General features: G+C 42.3%; 1 protein-coding gene across 42 annotated transcripts in view; it reads right to left on the bottom strand.

The window, feature by feature from the left end:
- The window catches only part of Rbfox1 (RNA binding fox-1 homolog 1), a 1,697,412-nt gene that overhangs the window by 189,576 nt on the left and 1,495,387 nt on the right, over positions 1-12,449 (bottom strand). For 2 of the 42 annotated variants that reach the window (XM_060364147.1, XM_060364146.1), the window contains exon 1: positions 3,208-3,388. The exons of 37 other annotated variants lie outside the window; for them this stretch is intronic. In XM_060364147.1, the coding sequence (XP_060220130.1) occupies positions 3,208-3,240 (33 nt within the window). In that variant the 5' untranslated portion in view covers positions 3,241-3,388. Of the gene's footprint in view, positions 1-3,207; positions 3,389-12,449 lie in introns of those variants that run through there. 3 more of the 42 variants (XM_021645263.2, XM_060364144.1, XM_060364152.1) reach the window with 3 other exon arrangements.

Raw genomic sequence — 12,449 nt, 5'->3', positions numbered from 1 at the left:
AAAGGGACATGTCCTGTCTAACCAAAAAAATAAAACCAAAAAAAATTTGGTAATCCTGGCTACTTCTTCATATTGACAACAGTGATGACTATACAAATAATAATTTAGAATCTCTTTTCTGGAATTTTATTTCCTTCACTAGATGTGTTATTATAATCTTAGATGGACACACTGCACACACACACACTGCACACACACACACACTACACAGACTGTCCCTTCTACTCACTGGTCCTCAGAGAACAAGCGAAGCAACATGGCTCCTCACCAGATTGGTACTTTGTCAACAGTTCTTACACAGATATGAAAACTCCAAGGAGATTTGAGGCCATGACTGGAGACTAAGCTATCACAGCTCAAAATGTCTCTTACATTTATTTCTTGGGTAGCAGTAATCTGCCATATCCAGGAGTGTAAAAACTAGGCCCTTTTCTCACGAAGAACTACCCATGGATCTCTAAGGCTAATACAGCTAATGTTTAGAGTTCTTGTTTTGCATGTAGTAGTCAGAAACGTTTCATCTAGAACAGATTTTTTAAAAAGATCTAGATCCAGGACACAGACCATTCATGAGAAAGCGAGGCGTTGAACTCAGATCCAGTTCAACTTTCATGTTGCAAGAGAATCATCTGCTGTGGAGGTCAGTTTAGTTTGTGAAACGACCATACTCCTCTTCGTAACAAATGTCATGTTACTCAAAGCTGTTTTACCTCCTGGGGGGGGGGGAGGCCAGATGTTGAGGTGTTGGGTGTGAGATAACTCTGATTCTGTTTGCTAGATGCAAAAGGTGACCCTGGCTACCTGGTGTTACAGCAGTATGGGACACCTCTGTTCCATCTCAAGTTGAGGCCTGCCTTAAGAGTATTCTGAGTCTATCATAAGAAAGGCAAGGACGAGCTCAGAGTACCTCTGGAGCCAGAGTACCTGAGTCTCTCAAGAGTTTCGCCACTCTGGCAGACATGAGCAAATCAGTGAGAACCAAGTGGACAGCATTTAGGTACATTGGGGCTCTTTATTGCCTCTTTTACCTGGAGGTTTCAAACAGATGTTGGCAGGACCCCCTACAGTTACTTATTAACACTGACAGCCACTCCAGAGAGACCCTAATTAATATTCCCAACATTTGCACTTTAGGCTAATTACAGCTAATATTTAATTAAGATCAGTGTACTTCCGATGGAAGTATTTTCACCTTCAAATGACTTGAGAGATGTCTTTGTTCCCTCCCTAGTGATGCTCCTCTGTTCTCAGCTTAGGTTGAAACAAATTTTCTTAGAAAATTACATGGATCACAAGGGCATCTTTTCTGCTTCAGGTCAGGGCACATTCCAGTTATGCAAACAAGATCCTGGTAGATGGCTAAAGCCACATTCCTGTAAGTGACTATGACCAGTGAAACACTGAGAATGTTCCAGCCAGACATTCTCTCATTTGCAGAGGCTGCCTCTACTATACCAATGCAGGCCTTCACTTTTCCTTACAGCAATGGAATAGTCAGGGAGATCTGGGTAATTGCGGGTATCCCTCCCTGAGGGAGGGGTGACTCTGCTTTGCAAGTATCCCCCACATCACCAGCCAAGCACCCCAAGAGCTTGTGCAAACTTCACATCCAATTTCTTCTGCCAAGACAGTCTTAGGCTGCTGCTCAGTATAAGGAAAGGGGGAGGGTGGTTGGGAAGAGGTCAGGATCTCGCATGTTTTAAGCCCCACAATGCTGCAGAGCAGAGCTATGTGGAAGTGTGTACTAAATAAGGCCCATGAGGCTAAGTGTAGAAGAAACTCCCTGTCTTCATAGAAAAAACGGCCCTGCCCATCAGATCAAGTGAAAACTTGCTCAATGACATGGGGTATGGTGTTACCCAGGATACTCCAAAGGCTCCTTACACTTGTTTACCAAGAGCAATGAGATTATTAAGATGCAAACAGACCATATTCCTTAAAAAAAAAAAATCCAAAAGTCATTTTCATTTAAGTATCTTACTGAAGCATGAAATAGACAGAATATTATTGCTATTTTAAGATAGGAGCAATAATCTGTTTAGCTTCGTGTATGCACACATTCACAAAGCCAGACCTCAGATGCTCAGAGTGCTTTCCTGGGACCAGAAACAATCAATGCCCTGTCTCTGAGGTGGACGCAGGAGAAGGAGTCCTGTTCTTGTTGCCGTTTCCCACTCCTCCACCCAGCCCCAGGCATCCTCTTTCTGCCACATATAACTCGGAGTTGTTTAGTAGAACAACTCTTACAGAAACACGAGAACAAACAGTGGCAGACAGGCTGACAATGCAGAACATGTTGGCTTGAAAACTAATGCAGAACACATTTAACTAAGAAAGAGTCATTGTCCTTCCGTGGCAGGAGAAGGGAAAGTGCCTGATTGTGCAGCTGCCGAGGCCGACTTAAAAATAACCAAATATGTTCCTGTAGGTAGGGTGTGTGTGTGTGTGTCTGTGTGTGTGTGTGTGTGTCTGTATACTTTTTTATGTTTTTCTTGGCTTTTACAGTCAAACTTAGAGATCTCCTTTCCTGACATATATTTTTTGCCTGTCTGTTTCTTCCTTGAAGCCCCTCCCCCAAACTACCCAGCTCTTAGAATGAAGAAATGCACGGGACTTGTCAAGAACTAATATGCCCGCTGATTACAAATGTCCACATGGCCCAGGAAAGCATCTGTTCTTCCTAAGACCCCCCCGACAAGCACACATGGAGGTAAAGTCTCTGGAGGAGCCTGTCTATCCCCGGTGGCTGCCTGTAGCTTGCATTCTTGCTGACAGTTTGTTTTACTTGAGTTTTACCTAACCTGGTCTGCTCTGATCTACTTCTCTGGCAGGAAATTGCACATATTCAGAGAACACCTCTTGTGCTGAACTGAAATGGGCTAAAATGCATCATGCCCGGGGGCAATAAAACAAAAAAGAAAAACGCAAAATGACACCATTAACCTGCTGGTCCTAGGACAAGCACAGATCCATGCAAAGAGCACCTGCTTTCCCAAACCCTATATATACATACACACACACACACAGATACACAGATGTACACACACAGGCACACACACATAAACACTCCACAATACTTCTGTCCTTTCACCAGGCACAATCAAAGATGACAACTGTCTTCTAAAAATCCAGACCTAATGCTAAACAACGCAAGGCAATGCTTCTGCTCCATTCAAATCACAGTTTCAAGTGAAAATTCAAAAATACCTGCTGCACCATGCTGCATGCTTTCTCCTCCATAAACTTAACAGCTGTTCTAATCCCACACCACAGAGCATCTGCCCAGAGCAAGGCTCGATGAGGAGCAATGGTGTACAGGCTGGGCACTGTGAGAATGATCGGGGTGCTGATGGAGGGGGAGACAAGGCTGCCTGGCTGACCTCCCCCTCAACATCTGACTGCATCCAAAAGCAGCCCCAGATGGGACTCTTCTGCAAGGGAGGCCTGGCCCATCAATCACAGCTCGCTCCTCCCCTGGCTGCTGCTCTGGGTTTCAGAGTGCACCACTGAGCAGATGATTAGGTAGAGGAAGGGAACACATACACACACACACACACACACACACACACACACACACACACACACACACTGAGCTCCACTACACTAATAGCTATTTAAAAAACATTAGAAATGCTATTCTATGCATAGCCTGGAGCAGGAATTTTTCATTACTAAACTAAATATATGATATGCAAAGTTATAAAATCCACTGGGGAGCTTGCTACTATCTTATTTCATTTCAGAGAAAGAAGGAAGAATGTTTGGGGCTACGGGGGAGGGTGTGATTGGAGGGAGGATGAAGTAGGCTCAAAGAGATCAAGAGATGGTCACAGGTAAATTAAAAAATGCCATAATTACCATAATGGGGCTAGGGAGACAGCATAGCCCTTACTGCACTTACCTTGCAAGCCTGAGCATTGGAGCTCATTTCCATAGAACCCATTTTTTAAATGCCCAACATGGTGATGCATGCTTGTAATCTCAGCGCTATAGAGGCAGAGGCAGGTGGAGCCCTGGGGTTTATGGCTAGCCAGTTTAGGCTGTTTGTAAACTTCTAGGCCAATGAGAGACTAGTCTCAAGAAATGAGGTGGCAAATGCCTGGCTAGAATGACACCAAGTTGTCTTTTGGTGTGTACATGAGAGTATAAACACACACATGTCCACATACCTTTCCCCCACATGTTCTTACACACACAAGCATATGTGTGTGCGCACATTTCACATTTGCATTCACATGCACACAAACACATGCACACAAAAAAAATAGCCAAAGAACATGTGAAATTATGTATAACAAAGCTATGTGGCTAATCCTAAATTGACCACAAAATGTGATCACTGGTAATTACTGGGTGTTGGCCTGCTGGCTCTCTGCCCTACACTAGATGCCTGTGAAATGGGAACAATCGAGTGACTTCAGGGTATTATTGTGAATATTAAAATGTTTAAAACATTAAAAACCAAATCAAAGCCAGGCATGGTAGTCCATGCCTTTATTCTGTGAGTTTGAGGCCAGCCTGGGCTACAGAGTGAGTCCAGGACAGCCAAGGCTACACAGAGCAACCCTGTCTGGTGAAAACAAAGCAAACGAACAAAACCAAACCAAACTGAAGTCAAGGAAAAGAGCACTCAGGACCAGAAGCACTCATGGTGTGCATTAAATTATCAGATAGTTTTACTCAAGTGCAGGGAAATGGCCTAAATTGTAACATTGCCTCTGTCCCCATACACCTTAGATAAGAATGCGGCGCATCAACATGCTGTCTGTGAAGGAGCCCAGAGGAACCCAAATCCCAGCAATCATGTGTCCAATGAAGGAATAGCAGCTCTCATTGCCTGCACTGCTTCTGCTGTCTCTTTCTACTTCATTGTTTGATCTCTTCTTCCAACCAGTAAAAAAATGAGCATCATATAAAGCATTCCCTCCTACAGCCGCAAAGCCAGCTTCAGGGCCGAAACCATCTCCTTTGTTTAAAGCTGCAGATGTTTGGTTTTTCCTTCATTATTAAAATCATAACAATCAGAGAGCCATGTCCAAACAATGTCAATTATATTTGGCCCTGTCTTTCCTGCTCATTGGAGAAGTGGTTCTAAGGGTCCCACGCACCTTTTTGTGGAGAGCGGCTTGTCACTGACACTGTTTGCTGTGAAATGGAGGGAGCAGATGGGACTTCTAACCTGACTACACTTGTAATTAAATTGTATGAGGGGGGATCTGAGGGCCAAAAAAGCCTGGAAGACGTCAACCTTCCTGCCTTTTTCTTACATTAATTCAGGAAAACCCTTGATGATTGATAACTGTTTTTTTTTTTTTAATTCCCAGTTATGTACCATTGGAAAGAAAAATCTAAGATAAAAATTATTCTTGCCATCCTTACATTTTCAACCTGCGTATAACTCCCCAATGCACCAAGCAGGCAGGGCTAAATCTAGCAGCACTCAAGCTCCTTAGAAAATGTGCTGGCTGCTCTCTCTGAACTGCTTACTCTAGAGAACCCAAGTCTGTCCTTGCCAGACTCCAGCTCAGCATATGGGGACACAACTCCTGTCAAGAGTCAAGTGTTTCTTGTCCTTCCTGAAACTCGGAAGCCAAACTTCTGTCCTCCAACCTGGGCGAGAAGTGGGGAGTCCAAAGTGTACAAACTCCCTGGGGATGATAAGGAGAGTTCTTCAAAATAATTATCTATGATTATTAAACAAAATAAGCATATAAAGTAGCTTGCTTCTGGCAGCATCAAGAAATAAATTAATGGACACTGTCCTGGGCTCATCAGGAACTTGAGGATTCTTTTCAAATCATCAAATCACAAAGGTCTGCAGCAAAGCTGATGTCTCAGAATCCAAGAGAGGGGATTCATGCCAAGCAGTCAAGGGTCTCCCCAAACATTCAAATTCACTGTACTGAGAGAAGGTTATTCTTTCAAATTGTAGGTGTGATATCTTGTATTATGAAAACTAAGAATAGGGACATCAAACCAATATTTTATAAATATGTATATGTGTGTGCATATATGTGTAATGTATGTATGTGTGTAGGACAGAATTTGTTTTTTCCAACCACTCCTCATGTTACTTTTTTCAACAAAGTCTCTCACTGAATCTGGTAGTCTGCCTCGGCAGCAAGCTCCAGATATCTGCCTGTCTCCATATTCCTAGAGCTGTAATCATGGGTATATGCTCCCATGCCAGATTTTCACATGGGTTTTGAAGACCTGAATTCTTCTCCTCCTGTTTTTATCCAGATGACCTATCTTCCCTAAAACCCCACACCAACATTCTTTAAGTGAAATAAGTTGCATAGCATTGGGAAAGAACAGACTAGAAAGGATTAATTTTGCATTATGAAGCCTTTATGTAAGTGAATCGCTTTGCAATATTAAAATGTGTGGAAAAATAGAAATTATAAAACATACTAAACAATATTCAGTAATTTTCAGCATTTGCTAGCAGCTAGCCTTTTATCAATACTGTCAAAGGGGATCAAGGTAAAGTGGTGAGAATCAGGGAACACTGAGGTGGAAAAGTTGGCAAACAATCCTTGTGATCAGTTTCTATATTCATAAAATAGAGACAGTGGTACAGATTATTCTTTGTTGTGAAACTTTTATGATCCTTTAGGGACAGAGAATATCAGTAGGTATAAATTTGGTGACCTAGAAGTTGTTTTGTTTATAGCCCATTGTTGTGATGAAATTTGGCCCATTCAGTTCCACAGACACTGACCTGGTGTTGGATCCTCATCTGCTGTGGGGCACTGTAATTCTCATAATTCCAATCATATAGTTCTTTTTATATATATAAAAACTAAGTTACGTCTAAACATTCATTTAAGAGTAAAAACAATACTAGTTCACTCTAGGTGAACTAGCCATCAGTTAATGGAAGGAACAGAAATTGAAGCATATTAGTCTGATTTGGAAGTTGCTTTACTGAATTAAAGTGAAAATAAAGACACTGGTGATAAGAATGAAGATGAGAGTTATGGTGGTCATCATAAATGGTAATGATAATGGTCGTGCTCACTGGTGATGGTGGTGGTAGTGTTGGTGGTGGTGGGACTTGGTGATTGTAGTGGCAGTGATGATGGAAGTGCTGACTGGTGATGGTGGTGAGACATGGTGATTGTAGTGGCAGTGTTCCCATGGCATTTTACCTACAGAGTCATCTCCCAAGCCCAAGAAACAGGTTTGTGAACACTAACTGAACCAATCATTGTCTAAATACTGATGATGCAAGATTCAACAAAGCATTGCCTACATCACCTCATGGAGGAAGAATTGAACAGAATAAATCCTCACTCAGAAAGCCAAATGGGAGGGACATCAGAAGAGGGAGAAAAAAGGGAACAGGACAGGAGCCTACTACAGAGGGCCTCTGAAAGACTCTACCCAGCAGGGTATCAAAGCAGATGCTGAGACTCAGAGCTAAACTTTGGGCCAAATGTAGGGAATGAAGGGGAAGATAGAAAGACCTAGAGGGAACAGGCGCTCTAGAAGGAGAGCAACAGAACCAAAAAAATCTGGTCACAAGAGTCTTTTCTGAGACTGATACTCCAACCAAGGACCAATAATGGAGATAACCTAGAACCCTTGCACAGATGTATCCCATGGCAGCTCTAGTAAAGGAAACAGGACTGTCTCTGACATGAACTCAATGGCTGGCTCTTTGATCACCTCCCCATGAGGGGGGAACAGCCTTGCCAGGCCACAGAGGAAGACAATGAAGACATCCTGATGAGACCTGATAGACTAGTGTCAGATGGAAGGGAGGAGGACCTCCCCTATCAGTGGACTTGGGGAGGAGCATGGGAGAAGATAAGAGAGGGAAGATAGGATTGGAAGGGGTGGAGGGAGGGGGCTACAGCTGAGATACAATGTGAATAAACTGTAATTTATAAAAATAAAGAGATAAATTTCAAAAAGAATTCAACATGTGTGTTTGGTTTAGTGATTGTCATTTTTAAGGGACTGAAGATGCTTATACTCATAAACCAGTAAGTGAAGGTTACTCAGCTGCCAGACTCCTTTACTCTTCATTTTTTAAATAGAAGTAAATTCAAACCTAACCTCCAGTTGGCTAATATAGAATTTAGTCTTCTAACTCTTCTAGCTTGTGGAAAAGCACCTCTTAAACTGAGTGCTGAGATGCTGCCCTTAGGTCAAGAGTTCACAGCAAACCAGCAGCCAAAACAGCAATAAGCCATACCACAGACTCCAGGGACAGTAATTTGTTTCATCTCACTTCCCCAGCCTCTACATGGAAGCTCAAGAGGACAGAAGCCATCTCGCCACGGCTGACAAACAGCAGCCCCAGAAACACAAACCGCCTGAGTGGGCGGCAGGCTTGCAAAGATGAGGTGTCATGTTTGCCAAATGTTCCAGCCTGAGTTTTCCATTTGGAGTTACAGAAGGCGATATAGAGGTTGTTTTTCTCCACTCCTTAAAAGTTAGCAATCATCAAATATTTATGGTACTCTGTTCAAGTCAAGAACCTAGAGATAGTTGCTTTGGAGGTGATATTTCCAAAGGGGAAAGTGCGCATTTCTTAAAAGATTGCCAGTGTTGTAAAGACTGAAACCCCAGCCATCAACATCACGCACTCAGGAGGGAGGGTTCCTCATCCTGCTCACCAGTATTCCAGGACATCAGGGGACTCATGCTTGAAAAATCTCATCTGCGTGCTGGCATGGTCCTATAACCTCAAGTACTAGTGCAGCTGAGGCAGGAGATGGCAAGTTCATCATGAGCCTGGTCTAAATAGCAAGATCTGGTCTCGACATAAGAGTAGAATAGCTGCAAGTGCCTGCCACGCATGTGAGCCCCTGGCTCAACCAAGCTGTGAGTTCCCTGACTTTAAGGAATCTCCTCTATGTTTTCATACCTGTTGTCTGACGCTGCTTAGAGTATGACAGGTCCACATATATGCATGAACGTGCGTGTGAGTCCACACACACACACACACACACACAGAGACTCTTACACACATAGACTCACACACATTCTAAGTGTTTACTGGATTGAGACATGCTTTCATCTCTATAACGTCAGAGACATTCTCTGATGTACACAGTACCCAGATCCTGGTCAACATATCCACTGTCGCTCTGCACTGGTGAATATGGTCTACACTGGAATTGCCCAATACAGTGTTATAGGATGTCTTGTCACAAAGACAGAGAGTGCACACCATACTTGTCTCTATGTGACAAGCCTCCTATGTTTGGCCCCTGACTTCCATGAATAGGCAGAAGCTGTATTCCCAGTTTTATCTGCACGAGGGGTCTGGGAGTGAAATGAGCTTAGCACATCCCCTTGTCAGACAAAAAAGTATGAGGTTTGATGCTGTGAGGTGATATAACCAGACTCAGTCCACACAGTTCTTTCTATCAGCCACCTTTGACCTCTCTGTTCTCAGAAGAGGGCTGGCATATATAAGGATATGGTTAGGATCATTCAACCAAAAGCACTTTTTGAAAGCTGGAAAATGTCTGGAACATGTATGGCGAAGCTGGAGGCTACTAAATAGGTATAGAATTTTTATCTCTACCGTCCTAAGATGCAGAACTCAAGGTAGTTAATAAGGTTACTGGTGATGGTGAAACTGCTAAAAGTATCAGTAATACTATAATTAGAAGGCTGCTCACCATATATATACCCGCCAGTGTCATCAAGAATCTAAAAATATTTCACTGCATCCCACAGAGTCATAGCATAGGTACAAATGTTATCGTCATTTTATAGATGAGGGCCTTTGAGATTCCACACAAGTTCTCAGGAGATCACTGCAAAGGTGTGTGATGTAATTATTTGATCCAATATACTTCTGTTCCTGGAACTTAACTTTATAATCATTATTATTTTAGTGTTTTATATTCAAATAAGTATAGAAACACAGAAAGTTAAAAACATACTTTGAGGAGGAAGGTCCCTCCTGTAAACTTTCACCAACTGTTCTCTGGGGAACTTCTTGCCTCTTTGACACTCTGTTTGAACCGGGAAATGGATTGACACAATCACTCCTTTACATTGCTGCAGATGTCACAACAGTCATGTGAAAGAACGCTCAGCTGCTCTGGCTGTTCTGCCATGGACCACCTCGTGCCATCACCATCTACCTCTGAGTGGCAGACAGAACAGCCTACCACCATCATAAATAAAGTCGTGTGGACACAAAGGCAGATCAACACATAGGAAACAGAATTTTGCAAATAAACATTGGATAAAACATTTTCAGAAGGGAAAGGACAGATAAACTGCATTTTAAATGCTTATTCATTTTGTCATTAGCACACATGTATGTGACTCTTGTGGGAGCATGTGCATTGTGGTATACATGCAGAGGCCAGAAGACAACACTGTGGAGTGTATTCCCCCACCCTCTCCCTTTGTATGGGTTACAGGGAAAGAACTCAGACCATGACGCTGTTATAGAAAGTGCCTTTACTTGCTAAGTCATCTTGCTGGACCTTATAAATGTACTTTATATAATAATTTGGTAAGAATTGTTCTGGCTTTGATATGAAGGACATCATATTTTCACAATCTATCTCTTCTTACCATCCCCAACTCTACCACCATCACGACCTCTACCACCACTACCACCACCATCACCTCCACAACCACTGCCACGTCAGTGTCAAGATGACTTGTCAGTGTTCAAGATGACTTGAAGTGACCTCTGCCGTTGCTAAGCCTGCTACAGTGAATTTTTTCTCCTTCAGTAGATTGTTGCTAGATATCCTGAGGCTAAGACTTAGAGACAGTAACAATGACACTACACCTTCAGAGTCAACATTAAGATTTTGTGAGCATGACATTTAGTTTTTATTTTAAAAGGGTACCATACAAGCAAACTAAGTAGTCTGGAATGAAAGACGCACCACAGTAGTCACTAAAAACGCCACCAGGAAGTCATCAGATCCCTGTCATCCAATTGGTACAATTGAGAAACTTAACTCACAGTGCTCAAAAGAGAACCATACATTATCCCCATCTGGATGATGCAATAGAATATGTGCTGTTTTATAAAAGGTAAAAGTAGACATTTCAAATACATTGAAATGCTTGGGTCCTTTCAGATATAGTTCTGACATTATACGCTGTAAATTTTTCTAACTATCAAGAAAGTGTATGTTACATAGCCATGAATCAACATATTATCTTTATGTCAGGCCCTTCTCAAAGCTGGACATATAAACATAGCCAGTTATTATGTGGTTTTAATGAAACATGACCCAGTAAAGACTCAACAAGTACCTTGGTAACAGTTAATTTCAATCTGTTGGTATTCAGAATCACCATGGAAACTGGTCTTTGCACACATCTATGAAGGAAGATCTAGATTCGGTTAACTGAGGCATAAGACTCAGTTGTAATGTAGGTGACAGTGTTCCCTAGGCCAAATCCCTAGATTAACCAAAAAACAGAAAGTGAGCTGAGCCCCAGCATTCATCTCCCTCTGACTCATGACTACCGAGGCGATGTGACCAGATGTCTCACATTCTTGCTGTTATGACTTCCTTCCCAAGATGGATAGCACCCTAAAGCTGTCAGCCAATGAACCTTTCTCTTAAAAGTTGCTTCTTCCAGGGGTGCTCTGCCATAACAACAGTACTATCTATGAGGAAGATATAAAAGTAAAATTTGGTGTCTTTTAAATAACTCAATTTTGTCCCGTGGATATTACCTGGCTCTAAAGAATCTAAACCCTCCTTAAGGACAGGAGCTCGTCATAAGAATCTTTTTACATTTCCCTCATGTTCACCTACAGTTTGTAATCAAGGTGTTTGACATGATAAATATCAATTGGCTGGTATTCACCTCACTTGTAGAAAACTGTCTAATCTGGTTATAGCAACAGGCAAAGATGATAAAGTATGACCTTGTCTTTCACTGTGCATTGCATAAGGTTCAGCCTCTAATAGTTTGCCAGCTAGGAAAAAAAAAAAAGAGCTGTCATAAAATGAATTATTGTCAGACAAAGAAGAAATGAAACCAGGATAGAATGCCAGAAGGTAAGGGCTGTAATCTACTCAAGAAGTAAGATAGAATCCTTTCAGCAGCTCTGGACTCCACTTCTTCCAAGGTGGTGCTGAGGGCTACAGTAGTAAACTAGAAAGCCAGGGCCCAAATACCTCCAAGATCTAGGCAGGCCTGTGTCCAGAGACAGACTCCGGACTTTCTGTACAATGGGATACATGTCTTGAGAGAAGGAAGAAGAACTGAAATGGTCAATAATGTCCTTGAAAAGAGCTGATGTCTAAGCCTGCAGGTGAAGAGTGGGGAAAAAAAATAGCTGAGGAATCAAATAGCTTGACAAAACAGTAAATAGAAGGTAGGTGTGATGCTAAAATAGGGGAATGTATCTCACATGCAGAGTGGCAGAATGAATACAAGGGAAGAAAAAGATGACATTGAGACTATCTCTGACATACAGGACTGACAGTAAA

This window comes from Meriones unguiculatus, chromosome 11 (assembly GCF_030254825.1).
Source record: "Meriones unguiculatus strain TT.TT164.6M chromosome 11, Bangor_MerUng_6.1, whole genome shotgun sequence".
NCBI lineage: Eukaryota > Metazoa > Chordata > Mammalia > Rodentia > Muridae > Meriones > Meriones unguiculatus.
This window is presented reverse-complemented; position numbering and strand designations above follow the sequence as displayed.